Below are 23,762 nucleotides of genomic sequence, written 5' to 3'. Positions count from 1 at the left end.
GGAAGTCGACTTTTTTACCTCAGGTTCCCTCACAGCCTAAGAAAGCACCGTATTATCAAGTACAGTCCTTTCGGCCTCAGAAAGGCAAGCGGGTTAGAGGCGCGTCCTTTCTGCCCAGAGGCAGGGGTAGAGGGAAAAAGCTGCACCAGACAGCCAGTTCCCAAGAACAAAAATCCTCCCCTGCTTCCACTAAGTCCACCGCATGACGCTGGGGCTCCACAGGTGGAGCCAGGTGCGGTGGGGGCCCGTCTCCGGAACTTCAGCGACCAGTGGGTTCGCTCACAGGTGGATCTCTGGGTTCTACAAGTGGTATCTTAGGGATACAAGCTGGAGTTTGAGACGTCTCCCCCTCGCCGTTACCTCAAATCAGCCTTGCCAGCTACTCCCAAAGACAGGGAGGTATTACTGGCGGCAATTCACAAGCTGTACCTCCAGCAGGTGATAATCAAAGTTCCCCTCCTTCAACAGGGACGGGGTTACTATTCCACAATGTTTGTGGTACCGAAACCAGACGGTTCGGTGAGACCCATTCTAAATTTGAAATCCTTGAACACTTATATAAGGAAGTTCAAGTTCAAAATGGAATCGCTCAGGGCGGTTATTGCAAGCCTGGAAGAGGGGGATTATATGGTATCACTGGACATCAAGGATGCTTACCTACATGTCCCCATTTACCCACCTCACCAGGAGTACCTCCGATTTGTGGTACAGGACTGCCATTACCAATTCCAGACGTTGCCGTTTGGTCTGTCCACGGCACCGAGGGTATTTACCAAGGTAATGGCCGAAATAATGATACTCCTTCAAAAGAAGGGAGTTATAATTATCCCGTACTTGGACGATCTCCTGATAAAGGCGAGGTCCATGGAGCAGTTGTGGGTCGGAGTAGCACTCTCAGGAAGTGCTACAACAGCACGGCTGGATTCTGAATATCCCAAAGTCGCAGCTGGTTCCTACGACGCGTCTGCTGTTCTTGGGTATGATTCTGGGCACAGAACAGAAGAAGGTGTTTCTCCCGGAGGAGAAGGCCAAGGAGTTGTCATCTCTGGTCAGAGACCTCCTGAAACCAAAACAGGTGTCGGTGCATCACTGCACGCGAGTCCTGGGAAAGATGGTAGCTTCTTACGAAGCGATTCCCTTCGGCAGGTTCCATGCAAGGATCTTTCAGTGGGATCTGTTAGACAAGTGGTCCAGATCGCATCTTCAGATGCATCGGCTGATCACCCTGTCCCCGAGGGCCAGGGTGTCTCTGCTGTGGTGGCTGCAGAGTGCTCATCTTCTCGAGGGCCGCAGATTCGGAATACAGGACTGGGTCCTGGTGACCACAGATGCAAGCCTCCGAGGTTGGGGGGCAGTCACACAGGGAAGAAACTTCCAAGGACAATGGTCGAGTCAGGAGGCTTCCCTACACATAAATATTCTGGAACTAAGGGCCATTTACAATGCCCTAAGTCAAGCGAAACCCCTGCTTCAAAACCAGCCGGTGCTGATTCAGTCAGACAACATCACGGCGGTCGCCCATGTAAACCGACAGGGTGGCACAAGAAGCAGGATGGCGATGGCAGAAGCCACAAGGATTCTCCGATGGGCGGAAAATCACGTGATAGCACTGTCAGCAGTGTTCATTCCGGGAGTGTTCAACTGGGAAGCAGACTTCCTCAGCAGGCACGACCTCCACCCGGGAGAGTGGGGACTTCATCCAGAAGTCTTCCAGCTGATTGTAAATCATTGGGAAAGGCCACAGGTGGACATGATGGCGTCCCGCCTCAACAAAAAGCTAAAAAGATATTGCGCCAGGTCAAGGGACCCTCAGGCGATAGCTGTGGACGCTCTAGTGACACCGTGGGTGTACCAGTCTGTTTATGTGTTCCCTCCTCTTCCTCTCATACCAAAGGTACTGAGGATAATAAGAAAGAGAGGAGTAAGAACTATACTCATCGTTCCGGATTGGCCAAGAAGAACTTGGTACCCGGAACTACAAGAAATGATCTCAGAGGACCCTTGGCCTCTGCCGCTCCGACAGGACCTGCTACAGCAGGGGCCCTGTCTGTTCCAAGACTTACCGCGGCTGCGTTTGACGGCATGGCGGTTGAACGCCGGATCCTGATGGAATAGGGCATTCCGGTTGAAGTCATTCCTATGCTGATAAAAGCTAGGAAGGATGTGACAGCAAAACATTATCGCCGCATATGGCGAAAATATGTTGCTTGGTGTGAGGCTATGAAGGCCCCAACAGAGGAATTTCAGCTGGGTCGATTTCTGCACTTCCTACAGTCAGGAGTGACTATGGGCCTAAAATTGGGATCCATTAAAGTCCAGATTTCGGCCCTGTCGATTTTCTTTCAAAAAGAACTGGCTTCACTGCCTGAAGTTCAGACGTTTGTTAAGGGAGTGCTGCATATTCAGCCCCCTTTTGTTCCTCCAGTGGCAGCTTGGGATCTCAACGTTGTGTTGGATTTCCTAAAATCACATTGGTTTGAGCCACTTCAGACCGTGGAGTTGAAATATCTCACGTGGAAAGTGGTCATGCTTTTGGCCTTGGCTTCGGCTAGGCGTGTGTCAGAATTGGCGGCTTTGTCATGTAAAAGCCCCTATCTGGTCTTCCATATGGACAGGGCAGAATTGAGGACTCGTCCCCAATTTCTCCCTAAGGTGGTATCAGCGTTTCATTTGAACCAACCTATTGTGGTGCCTGCGGCTACTCGGGACTTGGAGGCTTCCAAGTTGCTGGATGTAGGCCGGGCCATGAAAATCTATGTTTCCAGGACGGCTAGAGTCAGAAAAACGGACTCGCTGTTTATCCTGCATGCACCCAACAAGCTGGGTGCTCCTGCTTCTAAGCAGACTATTGCTCGCTGGATCTGTAGCACGATTCAACGTGCACATTCTGCGGCTGGACTGCCGCATCCTAAATCAGTCAAAGCCCATTCCACGAGGAAGGTGGGCTCTTTTTGGGCGGCTGCCCGAGGGGTCTCGGCTTTACAACTTTGCCGAGCTGCTACCTTGTCGGAATCAAACACGTTTGCAAAATTCTACAAGTTTGATACCCTGGCTGAGGAGGACCTTGAGTTTGCTCATTCGGTGCTGCAGAGTCATCCGCACTCTCCCGCCCGTTTGGGAGCTTTGGTATAATCCCCATGGTCCTTACGGAGTACCCAGCATCCACTAGGACGTCAGAGAAAATAAGATTTTACTCACCGGTAAATCTATTTCTTGTAGTCCGTAGTGGATGCTGGGAGCCCGTCCCAAGTGCGGACTTCTGCAAAACTTGTATATAGTTATTGCTTAACTATAGGGTTTTTTGTTCTGAGCCATCTGTTTAATGAGGCTCAGTTATTGTTCATACTGTTAACTGGGTATAGTTATCACGAGTTGTACGGTGTGATTGGTGTGGCTGGTAGGAGTCTTACCCTGGATTCCAAATCATTTCCTAGTAATGTCAGCTCTTCCGGGCACAGTTTCCCTAACTGAGGTCTTGAGGAGGGGCATAGAGGGAGGAGCCAGTGCACACCAGATGTAGTACCTAATCTTTCTTTAAAGTGTGCCCAGTCTCCTGCGGAGCCCGTCTGTTCCCCATGGTCCTTACGGAGTACCCAGCATCCACTACGGACTACGAGAAATAGATTTACCGGTGAGTAAAATCTTATTTTTTATTTTATTTAAAAAAATAAAAAAAAAGCTTATGGATATATTCCTACATTTCCATCCCTGTAACCAGCGTAAGAAATCACCTTCCCCTGTGTCCGTGCATGGATTGCAGAGCGTACACAGGCAGAAGGGGGGGGGAGAGGGAATTGTTTCGATCTACAGAGAGGTTCCACATTCTTTAGGGCCAGAAATGTTACTTAATTTAAACTCACTCACTGTTCTTTTCCGCGAGCACTCTGTAATCCAAGGCACGGTGAGGTTTCCTGATATCTGTGGAGAGAAAAGCTGCAGTAATATCTTCCAGTCACTGGTATTGTGCGAACACGGTAAACGAGAAGAAAGGCTCGATAGCGGGTGTTTACCATAATCCGCCAGCCTGCTGTTCCACTGCGCCATGCGTGCTGCACAACACGGCCAGCAATACCGTATTCTCATAGGGAACTCGCTCTGCGTATGAAATGTAACCATAGCATGCCCGAAATGTGTTGCTGTAACCGTAGCATGTCCGTAATGTTGCTGTAACCGTAGCATGTCCGTAATGTGTCGCTGTAACCGTAGCATGTCCGTAATGTGTCGCTGTAACCGTAGCGTCCGTAATGTGTCGCTGTAACCGTAGCGTGCCCGTAATATGTCTCTGTAACCGTAGCGTGCTTGTAATATGTCGCTGTAACCGTAGCATGCCCATATGTCGCTGTAACCGTAGCATGCCCGTATGAGAATTGCAGTGTACATCTCACGGGTGCAGCATGCAACATCAATGTTCAGAACGCCGAAAGGTTCATACTGTCAACATTTTAACACGCAGATACAGTGTTTTGCATATTTTAGCTTTAACCTGAAAATATAACACAAAAACGTACTATGACTGTCAACAGTTTTCTTATCAACCTTATTTCCATATCAACATTCTGTCGGTAATGTGTCGAAAGTCGACATTCTGACCAAATACCCATCTGGCAGTGAAGCGGTCATATAGCATGAATAATGTACATAGGGCCTAATTCAAGGTTGATTGCAAAAGCAAAATCTTCCTCTAATGGGAAAAACCATGTGCAGTGCAGGTGGGGCAGATGTAACACGTGCAGAGAGAGTAAGATTTGGGTGGGTTATATTGTTTCTGTGCAGGGTAAATACTGGCTGCTTTATTTTTACACTGCAATTTAGATTTCAGTTTGAACACACCACACCCAAATCTAACTCTCTCTGCACATGTTACATCTGCCCTACATGAAAATCTTTCTTTCCCAGGTTCTAGCTGTTTTCTGGCTAAACCTGATTTATGATAAGCAATAGCACCTTAACGCAAATGCTCATTATTATAACACATTTATTTTTTATTTAATAAAAGGTGCGGGGACGTCTTGCATAAAAAGTGTAGTCAGTGAGTTGCAGTTATTGAAATGGAACTAAATAAGTTCATTATAATCTTCATTACAAAGCATATAGTAATAGATTATAATGTGCCGCATAGTGTGTTATATATCTGTCCTACAATCACAATCTCTGTGGACACCCTGCTGCCCGTTTATATATTGCCACAAAGCTCCTTATCGGAGAAATGTCTCATCTTGGGTATAAAATGTCAGCGACCTTAAGAATAAAAGATGATTTGCAGGCGCTAGTGGGTTCTGGAGGCTTGCGGCCTCTCTATTAAACCCCATAAAACACAGTGAATTATGTAGCGCAGAGCAATAACATTATAAGCCACATCCTGACACACTGCGAATGCATCTAACCCCACCAGGAACTTGGCTGCTTCCCAGCGTACAGGCATTAAACACACGTGATGGTTCTGTTACACCATTAAATATGTATCGCACATCTTCCTGCTCCCTTTCTCCTTGGCAGTGGAAGCCCTAAGTAATATTTTTTACATGGGAGGGGCTTTCTGATTGATTAGGTGAGATCAATGACATGAGAACAGCTGTCCCACTCCAAATGCTCCACCAGTGGCCCAGCTCTAATAGGGAATTTGAACATTGGGGAAAGGATATCTGAGTATTGGCACCTTCCAGCTCGGTGTTGCACAGAACCCCTGAAGGTCTAGATGCTGAGGAACAAGATAACACTCCCAATCTGTGCTTAGCATGACCACATCATCCAGGGCACGCTGCGGTGTAATGGACTTGTAGCATAGATATACTGTCCATCATTCGCTAGATTAGGAAATATGACTGGGACACCACACATAGCATGTTGTACTGCATAGGTCTGCAAACTCTGTCCTCATTACCCCACACAGTGCATGTTTTGCAGGTAACCCAGCAGGTGCACAGGTGTATTAATTACTCAGACACATTTTAAAAGGTCTGCATGTGGAGTTAATTATTTCACTTGCGATTCTTTGAGGAGACCTGCAAAACATGCATTGTGTGGGGTCCTGAGGATCGAGTTTGCAGACCTATGTTGTATTGGAACAGAGGAACCTGCCTGGACCCTTTTGTGAAGTTCAAGGTAGTACAATACTGAGTTTTACCCAATTATTTTATACACTGCTCAAAAAAATAAAGGGAACACTAAAATAACACATCCTAGATCTGAATGAATGAAATATTCTTATTAAATACTTTGTTCTTTACATAGTTGAATGTGCTGATGACAAAATCACACATAAATTATCAATGGAAATCAAATTTATTAACCCATGGAGGTCTAGATTTGGAGTCACACTCAAAATTAAAGTGGAAAAACACACTACAGGCTGATCCAACTTTGATGTAATGTCCTTAAAACAAGTCAAAATGAGGCTCAGTAGTGTCTGTGGCCTCCACGTGCCTGTATGACCTCCCTACAATGCCTGGGCATGCTCCTGATGAGGTGGCGGATGGTCTCCTGAGGGATATCTTCCCAGACCTAGACTAAAGCATCCGCCAACTCCTGGACAGTCTGTGGTGCAACGTTGGTGGATGGAGCAATACATGATGTCCCAGATGTGCTCAATTGGATTCAGGTCTGGGGAACAGGCGGGCCAGTCCATAGCATCAATGCCTTCATCTTGCAGGAACTGCTGACACACTCCAGCCACATGAGGTCTAGCATTGTCTTGCATTAGGAGGAACCCAGGGCCAACCGCACCAGCATATGGTCTCACAAGGGGTCTGAGGATCTCATCTCGGTACCTAATGGCAGTCAGGCTACCTCATGAGCACATGGAGGGCTGTGCGGCCCCCCAAAGAAATGCCACCCCACACCATTACTGACCACTGCCAAACCGGTCATGCTGGAGGATGTTGCAGGCAGCAGAACGTTCTCCTTGGCGTCTTCAGACTCTGTCACATGTGCTCAGTGAGAACCTGCTTTCATCTGTGAAGAGCACAGAGCGCCAGTGGCGAATTTGCCAATCTTGGTGTTCTCTGGCAAATGCCAAACGTCCTGCACGGTGTTCAGCTGTAAGCACAACCCCCTACTGTGGATGTCGGGCCCTCATACCACCCTCATGGAGTCTGTTTCTGATCAATTGAGTAGACACATGCACATTTGTGGCTTGCTGGAGGTCATTTTGCAGGGCTCTGGCAGTGCTCCTCCTGTTCCTCCTTGCACAAAGGCGGAGGTAGCGGTCCTGCTGCTGGGTTGTTGCCCTCCTACGGCCTCCTCCACGTCTTCTGATGTACTGGCCTGTCTCCTGGTAGCGCCTCCATGGTCTGGGCACTACGCTGACAGACACAGCAAACCTTCTTGCCACAGCTCGCATTGATGTGCAATCCTGGATGAGCTGCACTACCTGAGCCACTTGTGTGGGTTGTAGACTCCGTCTCATGCTACCACTAGAGTGAAAGCACTGCCAGCTTTCAAAAGTGACCAAAACATCAGCCAGAAAGCATAGGAGCTGAGAAGTGGTCTGTGGTCACCACCTGCAGAACAACTCCTTTATTGGGGGTGTCTTGCTAATTGCCTATAAATCCCACCTGTTGTCTATTCCATTTGCACAACAGCATGTGAAATTGATTGTCAATCAGTGTTGCTTCCTAAGTGGACAGTTTGATTTCACAGAAGTGTGATTGACTTGGAGTTACATTGTGTTGTTTAAGTGTTCCCTTTATTTTTTTGAGCAGTGTAAGTATCGTCCCAAGACATCAAATTTGGAAATAGTATGTACATTTATTACAATCACCACACAATCTTATTGTTCTATCAGGCTTTGGCACCAAAACAACTGGGCTACTCTACTTGTTTTGAGATTTTTTTTTTATTTACACCCAAGCTGAGTATTTTCTTGACTTTCAATTTACCAGCTTTTGTGCAGGTCTCGGGGCTTATGGCGGAGGTAAGATTAACATAATGTATCTCTGGTGCTGTAATGTCCTGTTCATGGCATTCTTCTCCTCTCTGTAAAATCTGTCCCCATTTCTCCTCTCTGACCTCACAATTCTGGCACACAAATAAGGTATGTGATACATTCACCTGTGTCAGGACAAGGACTCTGAAGGGTTATGGGCTAGCAGAAACTGTCTCTTACCAAAGTTTAATCATACTGTTATACACCTGTTCTGGCTTTCTTTTATATAGTCTTAATTGAATAAATTAATTGAATTATCTCACTCCATTACCTACGCGCCCATGCTACCAAACTCTTTAGGGGCAACAATAAGCAGCATTTTTCCATGTTGGAAAGTCCTTATTCTGGTATTCCACTTGTACCTATTGTTCTAGGTTGTCTTCATATGTTCCACCTATGGGCATGACGGCTGCAATGCGTTCCTATGTCCACGTTGCCTGGCTGATTACATTGTGGTTCCTGCTCCCAGCTCTCTCTCACTATATAATTTCTTGTGGATGTCTCCCACACCGAGAATCTCAAGGTGAGAAACCTGTGGGATCTGGAAACACTTCCCTCATGGTAAAGAGATGTCCAGAGAAGGTAAAGTTCAATTTATAATTAATTATATAATTCTTGGGCTCTAAAGATGATCAGAAGTTATTTTATGATTAGTATGTTGAAAATGTATCTTCTCAAGGTAGCTTGTACATTCACCAAATCCTATAGGACCATGAGACAAGTGTAACACTAGGGACGGGATGTAATGAAGTCCGAGTTGGCCAGAGGTGCGGGTTCCCGGCCGAACTCGGACGTTTTTTTCAAGCGGCAATCATTTACCAGGCATGGTTTTGCCTTGTAAATGATTGATGCTCTACAGAAACGCACGAGTTTGCCCACGAACCCACACCTCCGGTCAACTGGGACTTCATTACATCTGGCCCCATGTTCTTGAATTCTGGTGAAATAAGTTCTAGTTTCACCACCTTTATGATTTACTTCAAATGAAGCATTGTTGGGTTCCCTTTCTGCTTGTGTAACCTCTCCACCTAAATACTGCTGGTGGCTTCTGACCATGTAAGGTCTTCCCATCCAGCACACAGACCCCTTCATCATCTGCCCTTCTATTAGTCTTCTACTTCCTGTGCCTTTAGTTGTCAATTACTAATGCTGGGAGGGTAACAAAACGGTCTTCCTCTCCTTCTCTGCCACTACCCAAGAGTCTCCACCAAGTCAGGCTTATGGTAATACTGACCCGGGTGTGTCCTTGAGAGAGAAGGGGTATCAATGTGGGGCTACTAGTACTGACGTCCAAGGCCAAAGACCAGAATAAAGTGAACCTTGTGTTTCCAGGAGAGAACACCAGTGGTTTTGACCAACAGTAGAAATAATTGCTAACCAAGCTTTGAGAACCTGCATTTTACTAAATCTACCCCCACGTGTTCTTTGTTTATGCAGTGTCTCCCTTCTCATGGGTTTCCAGGTATCATGTTGGAGACCAGATACCTACACTTGCAGTTGTTTTCCTATAATAAATCTGTGTACTGTCACTTTAATCTCCGGTAATATCGATGTTGAGGGTTATGAGGCCATGGTTTATATTGTCCCAAACCAACTTACCTCATTCACAGGTACTAATATAATGCGAGTGCTTGTACTGTAATATATAACCAGAACAAATGAATTGTGGTTTATTATCCTCATGCAGCAACCACGATATGTGACGGTCTGGTATACTGGGTGTGCGGTGTGTTTCTGGTATACTGGGTACGGTGTGTCTGGTATACTGGGTGTACGGTGTGTGTGTCTGGTATACTGGGTGTACGGTGTGTGTGTCTGGTTTACTGGGTGTACGGTGTGTGTGTCTGGTATACTGGATGTACGGTGTGTGATAGGCACTCATCGCTCTTGTATGCCAGTATAACATCATGCAGAGTTCCTAACAGCAGCTATATATTATTACTAGTATTATGGACCCATCAATCGATGGTTGCTAGCAATCGTGCCCAGCATTCAGGTGTATTGTATCCCCACATTCCCCCTTTCCTCTCCCTCTGTCTGTCTTTCTCAAGTCCCTTAGCTGTCTTTCTTCTGCCCCTACCCTCAGTCCCCTTCATCTCTGTACCCCCTACTGCCTCTCTCATCTGTCCCTCTTTCCCCCTCTCTCATCTTTCCTCCTGTTTTTCTTACTCTCTCTGTTCCTCTTCCCCATCGCTCTCCTCTGCTTCTCTTATCTGTTCCCGACAGTCTCTCAACTGTCTCTCCTCATGGTTTTCATCCGTCCCTCCTCCCTATGTCTCTCATCTGCCCCCCTTCCCCACCTCTCTCTCATCTGTTCCTCTTATCTCTGTTATTTCTCTGACGTCCTAGTGGATGCTGGGAACTCCGTAAGGACCATGGGGAATAGACGGCCTCCGCAGGAGACTGGGCACTCTAAAGAAAAGATTAGGTACTATCTGGTGTGCACTGGCTCCTCCCTCTATGCCCCTCCTCCAGACCTCAGTTAGAATCTGTGCCCGGCCAGAGCTGGGTGCTCCTAGTGGGCTCTCCTGAGCTTACTAGTAAAGAAAGTATTTGTTAGGTTTTTTATTTTCAGTGAGCTTCTGCTGGCAACAGACTCACTGCTACGTGGGACTAAGGGGAGAGAAGCAAACCTACCTGCTTGCAGCTAGCTTGTGCTTCTTAGGCTACTGGACACCATTAGCTCCAGAGGGTTCGAACACAGGCACCTGTCCTCGATCGTCCGTTCCCGGAGCCGCGCCGCCGTCCCCCTCGCAGAGCCAGAAGAACAGAAGCTGGAAGACGACGAAATCGGCGGCAGAAGACACCCGTCTTCATTTAAGGTAGCGCACAGCACCGCAGCTGTGCGCCATTGCTCCCAGCACACTTACACACTCCGGTCACTGTAGGGTGCAGGGCGCTGGGGGGGGAAGGGGGCCCCCTGGGCAGCAATTGAAGTACCTTTTGGCAATAAAAATACATATATACAGTCTGGCACTGTATATATGTAAAAAACCCCGCCATTTTTTTACACAGAAAGCGGGACAGAAGCCCGCCACTGAGGGGGCGGGGCCTTCTTCCTCAGCACACCAGCGCCATTTTCTCTTCACAGCTCCGCTGGAAGCAGCTCCCCAGGCTCTCCCCTGCAGTATCCAGGTACAAGACGGGTAAAAAAGAGAGGGGGGGCACATAAATTTAGGCGCAAATAAAATATATAAGGCAGCTATTGGGTAATCACTTATTATAAGTGAAAATCCCTGTGTTATATAGCGCTGTGGTGTGTGCTGGCATACTCTCTCTCTGTCTCCCCAAAGGACTTTGTGGGGTCCTGTCCTCAGTCTGAGCATTCCCTGTGTGTGTGCGGTGTGTCGGTACGGCTGTGTTGACATGTTTGATGAGGAGGGTTACGTGGAGGCGGAGCAAGGGCAGTTAAGTGTGGTGTCGCCCCCGACGGGGCCGACACCGGATTGGATGGATATGTGGAAGGTCTTAAACGACAATGTAAGCTCCTTACATAAAAGGTTTGGGACGCTGCAGCCTTGGGACAGCCGGGGTCTCAGCCCGCGCCTGCCCAGGCGACTCAGAAACCGTCAGGGGCTCATAAACGCCCTCTCTCAGATGGTTGACACAGATGTCGACACGGAGTCCGACTCCAGTGTCGACGATGATGAGGCACATTTACAGTCTAAAATGACCAAGGCCATCCGATACATGATTATTGCAATGAAAGATGTATTACACATTTCTGAGATTAACCCTGTTAATACCAAGAGGGTGTATATGTTTGGGGAGAAAAAGCAGCCAGTGACTTTTCCCCCATCTGATGAATTAAATGAATTGTGTGAAGAAGCGTGGAGTTCCCCTGATAAGAAACTAGTGATTTCTAAGAGGTTACTGATGGCGTACCCTTTCCCGCCAACGGACAGGTTACGTTGGGAAACATCCCCTAGGGTGCACAAGGCGCTGACACGCTTATCTAAAAAGGTGGCACTGCCGTCTCAGGATACGGCCGCCTTAAAGGTGCCTGCAGATAGAAAGCAGGAGGCTATCCTGAAGTCAGTGTATACACACTCTGGTACTATACTGAGACCTGCTATTGCTTCAGCCTGGATGTGTAGTGCTGCAGCCGCATGGTCTGATACCCTGTCAGACAACATTGATTCCCTCGACAGAGATACTGTTTTGCTAACCCTGGGCCATATAAAAGACGTCGCCTTATATATGCGGGATGCTCAGAGGGACATTTGCCTGCTGGGCTCTAGAATTAATGCTATGTCCATTTCTGCCAGGAGGGTCTTATGGAGTCGGCAATGGACAGGAGATGCTGATTCTAAAAAACACATGGAGGTTTTGCCTTATAAGGGTGAGGAATTGTTTGGGGACGGTCTCTCGGACCTCGTGTCCACAGCGACAGCTGGAAAGTCGACTTTCCTGCCTCAGGTTTCCTCACAGCCTAAGAAAGCACCGTATTACCAAATGCAGTCCTTTCGTTCTCAGAAAGGCAAGAGGGTCAGGGGTGCATCCTTTCTTGCCAGGGGTAGAGGTAAGAAGCTGCACCATGCAGCCAGTTCCCAGGAACAAAAGTCCTCCCCTGCTTCCACTAAGTCCACCACATGACGTTGGGGCTCCACAGGCGGAGCCAGGTGCGGTGGGGGCGCGTCTCCGAAACTTCAGCAGCTAGTGGGTTCGCTCACAAGTGGATCTCTGGGCTGTACAAATTGTATCTCAGGGATTCAAGCTGGAATTCGAAGCGACTCCCCCCCCGCCGTTACCTCAAATCTGCCTTGCCAGCTTCCCCCATGGAAAGGGAGGTAGTACTGGCAGCAATTCACAAGCTGTACCTCCAGCAAGTGATTGTCAGGGTGCCCCTCCTTCAACAGGGAAGGGGTTACTATTCCACAATGTTTGTGGTACCAAAACCGGACGGTTCGGTGAGACCCATTCTAAATTTAAAGTCCTTGAACACTTATATAAAGAAATTCAAGTTCAAAATGGAATCGCTCAGAGCGGTTATTGCAAGCCTGGAAGAGGGGGATTTTATGGTGTCGCTGGACATCAAGGATGCTTACTTGCATGTCCCCATTTACCCCCCTCACCAGGAGTACCTCAGATTTGTGGTACAGGACTGTCATTACCAGTTCCAGACGTTGCCGTTTGGCCTGTCCACGGCACCGAGGATATTTACCAAGGTAATGGCCGAAATGATGATACTCCTTCGGAAGAAGTTATATTGGACGATCTCCTCATAAAGGCGAGGTCCAGAGAGCAGTTGTTGATCAGCGTAGCACTCTCTCAGGAAGTGTTGCAACAGCACGGCTGGATTCTGAATGTTCCAAAGTCGCAGCTGATTCCTACGACGCGTCTGCTTTTCCTGAGCATGATTCTGGACACAGAACAGAAGGTGTTTCTCCCGGTGGAGAAGGCCCAGGAATTAGCATCCCTGGTTAGGGACCTCCTGAAACAAAAACAGGTATCGGTGCATCACTGCACGCGAGTCCTGGGAAAGATGGTGGCTTCATACAAAGCCATTCCCTTCGGCAGGTTCCATGCAAGGATCTTTCAGTGGGATCTGTTGGACAAGTGGTCCAGATCGCATCTTCAGATGCATCGGCTGATCACCCTGTCCCCAAGGGCCAGGGTGTCTCTTCTGTGGTTGCTGCAGAGTGCTCACCTTCTCGAGGGCTGCAGGTTCGGCATACAGGACTGGATCCTGGTGACCACGGATGCAAGCCTCCGAGGTTGGGGGGCAGTCACTCAGGGAAGAAACTTCCAAGGGCTGTGGTCAAGTCTGGAGACTTCTCTACACATAAATATACTGGAACTAAGGGCCATTTACAATGCCCTGAGTCAAGCAGAGCCCCTGCTTCGAAACCGGCCAGTGCTGATTCAGTCAGACAACATCACGGCAGTCGCCCATGTAAACAGTCAGGGCGGCACAAGAAGCAGGATGGCAATGGCGGAAGCCACAAAGATTCTTCGGTGGGCGGAGAATCACGTGCAAGCACTGTCAGCAGTGTTCATTCCGGGAGTGGACAACTGGGAAGCAGACTTCCTCAGCAGACACGACCTCCACCCGGGAGAGTGGGGACTTCATCAAGAAGTCTTCACACAGATTGCAAAGCGATGGGAACTGCCACAGGTGGACATGATGGCGTCCCGCCTCAACAAAAAGCTAAAAAGATATTGCGCCAGGTCAAGGGACCCTCAGGCGATAGCTGTGGACGCCCTAGTGACACCGTGGGTGTACCAGTCGGTATATGTGTTTCTTCCTCTTCCTCTCATACCCAAGGTACTGAGAATAGTAAGAAAGAGAGGAATAAGAACAATACTCATTGTTCCGGATTGGCCAAGAAGGACTTGGTACCCGGAACTGCAAGAAATGCGCACAGAGGACCCATGGCCTCTGCCTCTCAGACAGGACCTGCTGCAACAAGGGCCCTGTCTGTTCCAAGACTTACCGCGGCTGCGTTTGACGGCATGGCGGTTGAACGCCGGATCCTAGCGGAAAAAGGCATTCCGGATGAAGTTATTCCTACGCTGATAAAGGCTAGGAAGGACGTGACAGCAAAACATTATCACCGTATATGGCGAAAATATGTTGCTAGGTGTGAGGCCAGGAATGCCCCTACAGAGGAATTCCAGCTGGGTCGATTCCTGCACTTCCTACAGTCAGGGGTGACTATGGGCCTAAAATTGGGGTCCATAAAGGTCCAGATTTCGGCCCTATCCATTTTCTTTCAAAAAGAACTGGCTTCACTGCCTGAGGTTCAGACGTTTGTTAAGGGAGTGCTGCATATTCAGCCCCCTTTTGTGCCACCAGTGGCACCCTGGGATCTTAACGTTGTGTTGGATTTCCTGAAATCTCACTGGTTTGAGCCACTTAAGACCGTGGAACTAAAGTATCTCACGTGGAAAGTGGTCAGGCTGTTGGCCTTAGCATCGGCTAGGCGTGTGTCGGAATTGGCGGCTTTGTCATGTAAAAGCCCATATCTGATCTTCCATATGGACAGGGCAGAATTGAGGACTCGTCCCCAATTTCTCCCAAAGGTGGCATCATCGTTTCATTTGAACCAACCTATTGTGGTGCCTGCGGCTACTCGGGACTTGGAAGACTCCAAGTTGCTGGACGTAGTCAGGGCTTTGAAAATATATGTTTCCAGAACGGCTGGAGTCAGGAAGACTGACTCGCTGTTTATCCTGCATGCACCCAACAAGCTGGGTGCTCCTGCTTCAAAGCAAACTATTGCTCGCTGGATCTGTAGCACGATTCAGCTGGCTCATTCTGCGGCTGGATTGCCGCATCCAAAATCAGTAAAAGCCCATTCCACAAGGAAGGTGGGCTCTTCTTGGGCGGCTGCCCGAGGGGTCTCGGCTTTACAGCTTTGCCGAGCGGCTACTTGGTCGGGTTCAAACACCTTTGCAAAGTTCTACAAGTTTGATACCCTGGCTGAGGAGGACCTTGTGTTTGCTCATTCGGTGCTGCAGAGTCATCCGCACTCTCCCGCCCGTTTGGGAGCTTTGGTATAATCCCCATGGTCCTTACGGAGTTCCCAGCATCCACTAGGACGTCAGAGAAAATAAGAATTTACTCACCGGTAATTCTATTTCTCGTAGTCCGTAGTGGATGCTGGGTGCCCGTCCCAAGTGCGGACTTTCTGCAATACGTGTATATAGTTATTGCTTAACAAAGGGTTATGGTTATGTAGCATCGGTTGAGTGATGCTCAGTTGTTGTTTATACTGTTAACTGGGTAAGGTTATCACAAGTTGTACAGTGTGATTGGTGTGGCTGGTATGAGTTTTACCCTGGATTACAAAATCCTTTCCTTGTAATGTCAGCTCTTCCGGGCACAGTTTCCTTAACTGAGGTCTGGAGGAGGGGCATAGAGGGAGGAGCCAGTGCACACCAGATAGTACCTAATCTTTCTTTAGAGTGCCCAGTCTCCCACGGAGCCCGTCTATTCCCCATGGTCCTTACGGAGTTCCCAGCATCCACTACGGACTACGAGAAATAGAATTACCGGTGAGTAAATTCTTATTTTCTGTCAGGATCTGGTCTGAACATCGACACTGTCTAGGTTGACAATGTTTAGGTCGACCACTATAGGTAGACAGTCACTAGGTCAACAGGGTTTCTAGGTCGACATGTGCTAGGTCGACAGGTCAATAGGTCGACATGAGTTTAAAAAATATATATATATATATATTTTTTTTTTACTTTTTCATACGTAACTATCCACGTGGACTACGGTTGGAACGGTAATCTGCCCGAAGCATGGCGAGGGAACACTGTGCACTAATTCGGCTTCCCGGTCACTGTACGCAGAAAACGACACAAACCCCACAAAAAAACTCATGTCGACCTTTTAACCTGTCGACCTAGAAACCTTGTCGACATTCAACCCCTGTCGACCTAAACATTGTCGACCTAGATGATCCACATCCATTTCGGTCCCCTGCCCATCACTCTCTCATCTGCCCCCCCTCTATCTTATTTCTGTACCCCCTTCCCCATCTGTGCCCCTTATGTCTGTCACCCTCTTCTATCCATCTCTCTCATCTCGGCCCCCTTCCCCTTGTATGACCTCCTCCTAATCTCTGTCCCTTACCGTTTCTTTCATCTTTGTCCCTTATGCAGGTGGGAGGGTTCCATCGCTCCATCCTTCAGTACGAGTGAGGGGGCCTCTTGCCATCTCATCCCTAGCAGCACCGTGAGGTCTGCAGCTGCCAGGAGGACACTGAAACCCCTTATATCCCGGGATCAGAACTACATCTCATTAGAACACCAGCTCTTCTCGATAGACCCATACACAGTGCTTGGTAATGGGACTGCTGTAGCGGCTGCATGCTTTTTCCCTGGAATGTTGGCTTGTTATAATAACGGGACCCGGAGAGTTTATATATGTCACAGCCAATATATGTTATAAATGGCTCCGTAGCTAAGGCTAATGACAGTGCTGTACATCTTAGCAGACGGCACATTTCCTGCAGCTGATCATCTGTAGTGTACGCTGCATAGAGAACGAGCTGTGTGACACAGCAATGGTTACAGCTATGGAAGGGAGATACACTGTCTCATCCGGACAATGTTACATTATGCTGCGTCTTACCTCTGTATACATACAGTATGCACTATAGGGCTATGGCCACACATTTACTATCCGCAGTGTGATCATCTGTAGTGTACGCTGCATAGAGAACGAGGTGTGTGACACAGCAATGGTTACAGCTATGGAAGGGAGATACACTGTCTCATCCGGACAATGTTACATTATGCTGCGTCTTACCTCTGTATACATACAGTATGCACTATAGGGCTATGGCCACACATTTACTATCCGCAGTGTGATCATCTGTAGTGTACGCTGCATAGAGAACGAGGTGTGTGACACAGCAATGGTTACAGCTATGGAAGGGAGATACACTGTCTCATCCGGACAATGTTACATTATGCCGCGTCTTACCTCTGTATACATACAGTATGCACTATAGGGCTATGGCCATGCACTTACTATCTGCAGTGTGATCATCTGTAGTGTACGCTGCATAGAGAAGAGAACGAGCTGTGTGACACAGCAATGGTTACAGCTATGGAAGGGAGATACACGGTCTCATCCGGACAATGTTACATTATGCTGCGTCTTACCTCTGTATACATACAGTATGCACTATAGGGCTATGGCCACACATTTACTATCCGCAGTGTGATCATCTGTAGTGTACGCTGCATAGAGAACGAGGTGTGTGACACAGCAATGGTTATAGCTAGGGAAGGGAGATGCACGGTCTCATCCGGACAATGTTACATTATGCTGCGTCTTACCTCTGTATACATACAGTATGCACTATAGGGCTATGGCCACACATTTACTATCCGCAGTGTGATCATCTGTAGTGTACGCTGCATAGAGAACGAGGTGTGTGACACAGCAATGGTTACAGCTATGGAAGGGAGATACACGGTCTCATCCGGACAATGTTACATTATGCTGCGTCTTACCTCTGTATACATACAGTATGCACTATAGGGCTATGGCCACACATTTACTATCCGCAGTGTGATCTGCACACAGGGAATAGGGATCAGTGATCCCCCAGATTGATGTATTTTAAGTAAAGACCTAAAACCATAAGTCTGAGCATTGTCCACTCTACGTGGGGGAGGTGTACCAAGCCTTGGAAAGATAAAGCAAAGCTGCACGAAGCAGTCAGTCAATCAGCTTGTAACTGTAATTACATACACATGTTGAGAGCTCAAAGCTGATTGGATACTTTGGGAAACGACTCCGTTTTCTCTCTCTCCATGGCTTGATACGTGTCCCCCTGAGACCCTTCTCTTTCACCATACAGTGATCGCCTGGTATAACGGGGTGACCCTTACCTGGTAGCTATTTGGGTTCTGTAACAGTCCGCCAGGCTGAGGGTTTACGTTGTAGTGTCGATGCGCGTTGTTCCGGGATGAGTTACTGCCGCTGTACTGCGTGCTGGCTGCGTTGTGAGCTGAGGTATTATGCGGCATGTAATAGTCACTGTTCTGATATACGGGGTTTTCCTGGGGCGCGTCTCTTGTGTTGGCTGGATGTATTTTGGCACTTCCCGTCCTTACAGGAACTGGGGACAACGTACACCTGTTTTCTGCTTGCGGGGAACTGTTACACTCCCTAAAGCGGGAACTCATCTGGTTTTGCGCACCCATGGAAGCCAGTTCCTCCTCCCGAGCGTATTCGTCATTGACGTCCCCCGTTTCCATAGCAATAGAAAAACAATTACTCTCCACCGGCCGGGGCCTCTCCTCTAGTCCTAACCCGAAAGTCCTGGAAGAATGTTCTGTAGGAGCCAAAGAAAATACTTCCCGGATCTCAAGGTTCTTCAGGCCGCAAGAAGAGTCTCTGTTCCGCTGCGACCCAGCAGAGCTATGTGAGATGGGACTTACGCTGGGCTGCTCTGCTTTGTGTAACCGCTGGGCCGCAGGATGCTCTGCTACATTTTTTAAGGTCCAAGACATTGTCTTTTGAGGGGCAATTCTTTCTATTATTTGACTAGGAGAGCCGGCAAAGTTTTTCTTGGCGTATAGCGTGTTCGGATTTGCTACATTTTGCTGCCGCGGCATCGCCGCGGTTTTATCTTCCAGCTGCGGCAAGGAGTTTTTCACCACGGGTGCCGGCCGCTGCACCGGAGCCTGAAGCTTGAGGTACTCGCTCTCATTCCGTACAACCGGTCTCTGGCCGGCGGGTTTCGGAGTTGTGGTCAGCGTCGTGGTCCCTTGTCTGGCAGACGCATTGCTTGGACTGTACACGCATGTCCTCATGAAATCGCCACCAGAAGTCGTCCGAGGGGGCTGGCTATGAGAGATATTTGGCACGTTTCTGGCCATCCCTTCCGGGGGCCGTGAAGGGGAACTGGATACAGGGCCTTGAAGCGGGGCGCTAGGCTCGATGTAAATTTTACTACTCATCTTCCTCCGTTTGTTGCCGACCCAGGTCTGTGGAGATAGAGGAGACAGTGCAGATATGAGACCCCATGTAATAATCCCCAAAAAACGCAAGTTACAAAAACAGTGACTGTAAATGGCAAAAATGAGGATATAATAGCGGCAGCAGAGTAAAACTATCACGCTGTACAAAGGTGCTCTCCTGTTTAGTAACAGCCTGTGGCTAACATTTAGGTATTGGCATGACAAATCCAGCCAGCAATCAGAACATTGGCCCTCATTCCGAGTTGATCGCTCGCAAGGCGATTTTAGCAGAGTTGCTCACGCTAAGCCGCCGCCTACTGGGAGTGAATCTTAGCATCTTAAAATTGCGACCGAAGTAATCGCAATATTGCGATTACACACCTCGTAGCAGTTTCTGAGCAGCTCCAGACTTACTCGGCATCTGCGATCAGTTCAGTGCTTGTCGTTCCTGGTTTGACGTCACAAACACACCCAGCGTTCGCCCAGACACTCCTCCGTTTCTCCGGCCACTCCTGCGTTTTTTCCCACACGCCCATAAAACGGCCTGTTTCCGCCCAGTAACACCCATTTCCTGTCAATCACATTACGATCGCCAGAACGATGAAAAAGCCGTGAGTAAAATTACTAAGTGCATAGCAAATTTACTTGGCGCAGTCGCAGTGCGAACATTGCGCATGCGCACTAAGCGGAAAATCGCTGCGATGCGATGAAATTTACCGAGCGAACAACTCGGAATGAGGGCCATTATCCAGAGACAATCCCCGGGGGTCACAGAACCCAGTTCCACTGGATGTAATGGAGCATAGTCCATGGTACTTTGGTAAAGAAGTGGTTTTGCAGCTGAACTCGTGCCAATATACAGATAATTATGTACCTGGACAATTTTGGATGGGGTGGAAGCTTTGGGCTTACTTGGCTTCACCATAGAGGAAGTTGATTTTGTGAAATAATTCCCATTCGTATGTAATATGTCAGCGCCAAAAACCATTGTGGCTCTTGCACAGATTCTGGGATGCTTGTCACAAAAGTTGGCAACAAGTGGGCAAGCGCCTATTTAATCTGCAAACGGGAGAGCGTCACCAACTCCTGCAAATCTGCGTACCAACGGGGTGAAAACAAAACAAAGTCCTCACCACTTAGGCTTTGGGTCTCGCTCCCAATTGTGGGGGTTAGTACATGATGGGCCCACGGGCCAGGGTGCTGGGAGCCCATAGAAAGCTGGCCGTCGGTACATTTCCCTATGTCTGCAAAAATGTTCCCGTGTGCACTCTACGCAGCCGGCGGTAGCAGAACAGAAGAATCGCGTATACGTATTTGTGATGAAACTGGCCTATTGTCTGGTTCATCGATACAATGACATCATCAGGCTCCCGTGTGCGCTCTAGGCAGCCGGCGGTAACAGAACAGTACGTTACTGGATCCCTGGCTACTTACCCTGACTACACTGAAGTCTAATTTTGTCTCTTGGGCACATTGTAAAATAAGCTGAAAGCAACTTTTACTCTGATTTCTCATGCCATTTTCATAATACCGCTGCAATATTCTCTGCTGCTCCGCGGTAAAAACAGAACGAAGATTCATCTGCAAAAGTAGAAGACAGGCTATTAATTAACAGCGAAACCATAGCGGGGGATGCTTGTAATATTTCCAAAATGCTGTTAAAATCTCTCGAAAAATAATGAGCAGAAATATCAGTCACCCAGTATTTTAAAGGGACTGTGACCTGAAAGCTTTTCTGTGCCTAATTACGCCCGGCAGAGGGGACGGTGTATGCTAGTTTTATTATCCTTCTCTACAGACTACGGGCACACTTAGTGTCTTATTATTCCTTCCTCTATCTGACCATACCCTAATGAGGTCACTCTGCCCACAGTGATGTCACCTATTCTGTGCCGCGAGCCTTCAGACCCCCAGCTATCGTGGAGAATTATCACACCATAAATTAACAGGAGAGCTCTGGTGAAGACAATGAAATTATGGGACGTAAGAGAAGTCAAACAATGGCACCTGTACTCATGAGCTCTACAGGCAGTATAATCAGTGACATGGTAAATTCTTATTTTTATACATACATTCATTCATAAGTATTTTACATTTGATGAATACAATTAATAAACACAAAGCAATGGTGCCACCTGTATGTTTTCAGCCTACACGTGGAGCAGAACAGAGAGGAAATTATGAAACACTGCTAATTTTTTATAAAACAAGTGGTGACGCCTTCCGTAACCCATGCACGTATTTATAGTCCTGTGGAGCTTTCCTCTTGCTCGGGTGGAAATATGATAATCAACTTGAGCAATGGAACAATGGGGGTCATTCTCAGTTGATCGCACGCTGCCAATTTTCGCAGTGCAGCGATCAGGTTACTACTGCGCATGCACCGCAATGTGCATGCGCGTCGTACGGGTACAAACTGCATCGTTGCTGTGCAATGCTTCCAGAGTCGAATCCATTCGCACAGCTGATCGCAAGGAGATTGACAGGAAGAGGGCGTTTATGGGTGTCAACTGACCGTTTTCTGGGAGTAGTTGGAAAAACGCAGGCGTGTCCAGGCGTTTGCAGGGTGGGTGTCTGACGCCAATTCCGGCACCGGACAGACTGAAGTGATCACAGCGGCAGAGTAAGTTCAGACCTACTCTGAAACTGCAAAAAAAAAAATTGCCCCGCTCGGCTGCACATGCGATCGCACACTTGCAAAGCGAAAATACACTCCCCCGTTGGCGGCGACTAATCGTTTGCACGGCTGCAAAAAGTAGCTAGCGAGCGATCAACTCGGAATGAGGGCCAATATATCCTTCTAGGTATTAGGTATTGCATTGCTGCAATTAATGCCCCATTACTTTATGTTTACAGCTGGGGTATTATTAGTAGTCACACGTGATTCTGGGAGACCGTCATGGCGTACATGCCAACATGGGGACGTGTGAAATTATAACAGAATAAGCCCCACCCAGGTCTGTCCAAACCCCTCCCAGAAATTCCACCTTTTTCATGGTCTGCAATCAGGCCTGTCCTACCAGTATGGATATAGGGGTGTCAGAAAGGCATTTGCTGCACCCAGCCGTTCTTAAAGCACACAGCAACGGATCACGAACAAAAGATGTCCGTCTAAATGAGTGCAAAAATGTATTTATGAAGCGTCAAGTTAACGTCGTTCCCTCTGGTGTATTGATGTGTAATTGCTGTGCGCAGAGGTCCACTGTGCATCTATGAGAGCCCTGCACAGCAGCCAAACTTCTCCATAGACCAGTTCCCTGTACGTAATGCTATACTATTGGGCGATGAGAAGATAATGAGGCAGGTAGGTAACAATGATAAGTAGGAGCAGGAGTGATGTTAACAATAAAAAACGCTACATTTATTTTTATAAAATCCCCTCCCTGAACGAGGTGGACAAATGTTATTATGCACAATTTTTTTAAGTGTTTAGTCAAGAGTTTAACAAGTGACGAGTTCCTTACCTCTTGCTGATATCCCTGAGACCCTGTAGAGGTGACTTCCCCGACATTGGGGTGCATTGTTCCCTCCATGGTGGAGCTGTCGCGGCTTCACTGGCAGAACGTCCTCAATCCTAAAGCAGGAGACATCATAGGTTATATGTTCTACTCCTGATGTATCCCGTCTATCGGGCGTTACAGATACTCAGCATGTTCTAGATCAGACTGGGGTGACCTGAGGGTCTACAGTGCTTTAGGAGCTCCCAGTGGGTCCAACATAAACTGGAGGCGCACGTCCTAGACTGCGCTCCACTCAAAGCTGGCCGCCCGCATTTCTCCTGACCATCATTATACATAAGGTACCCTGGTATATATAGTATACATGTCTATGTATCCCTGCTATAGATGCGGAATACGTCAAAGCATCCTGGTGGTGGGATGCGGGTGTATACACTATAAGATGTCGTCTATGCATCCCGGTGGTGTATATAGCACCTACAGAAAAAGTCATCATAACCAGTGGCTGATGTGGGGGTATGGAAAATGTAAATGGTTTTGGTGTTCACTCCAGGGTGTTGCGGTGCCAGAAAAGGGGGCGTTTCCCTAAGAGGACAGGAGCGGTGAGGCTTGGGTTTCACTCATGGCAACAGCTGTTGGAAGGACACGGGTGTCGGGAATCTGGTAAGAGTACAGCCAAAGACTGAGACCCCCTTTTCCACTGCCTTGAAAAACACGGGTTTTTGAACATGAATGGGCTTCAACCTGGGTCTTTATTCTGTGGAAAAGGGTTCCAAAAGAAAAAAACCTGGTCCATTTACTGGGAATCCAACACGGGCAGCGAGCTGGGTTGGACATGGGTAGGACCTGGGTTAAGGGGCAGTGTAAACGGGTAACCAGGGTAATCCGACCAGGGACCCATTTACAGTATGTGGAGAGTACCTCCTGAACCACAGTGTCACGCGCTC

General features: G+C 48.1%; 1 protein-coding gene across 3 annotated transcripts in view; it reads right to left on the bottom strand.

Moving 5' to 3' along the window:
- The window catches only part of HDX (highly divergent homeobox), a 166,886-nt gene that overhangs the window by 128,497 nt on the left and 14,627 nt on the right, over positions 1-23,762 (bottom strand). For 2 of the 3 annotated variants that reach the window (XM_063938398.1, XM_063938399.1), the window contains exons 2-5: positions 22,822-22,931; positions 20,792-20,938; positions 18,284-19,384; positions 3,865-3,918 (exon numbers count right to left, since the gene is read on the bottom strand). In XM_063938398.1, coding sequence (XP_063794468.1) covers positions 3,865-3,918; positions 18,284-19,384; positions 20,792-20,938; positions 22,822-22,890 — 1,371 coding nt within the window. In that variant the 5' untranslated portion in view covers positions 22,891-22,931. The remainder of the gene's footprint in view (positions 1-3,864; positions 3,919-18,283; positions 19,385-20,791; positions 20,939-22,821; positions 22,932-23,762) is intronic. The other variant, XM_063938400.1, reaches the window with a different exon arrangement.

The sequence above is a fragment of the Pseudophryne corroboree genome, chromosome 8, assembly GCF_028390025.1.
Source record: "Pseudophryne corroboree isolate aPseCor3 chromosome 8, aPseCor3.hap2, whole genome shotgun sequence".
Taxonomy (NCBI): domain Eukaryota; kingdom Metazoa; phylum Chordata; class Amphibia; order Anura; family Myobatrachidae; genus Pseudophryne; species Pseudophryne corroboree.
This window is presented reverse-complemented; position numbering and strand designations above follow the sequence as displayed.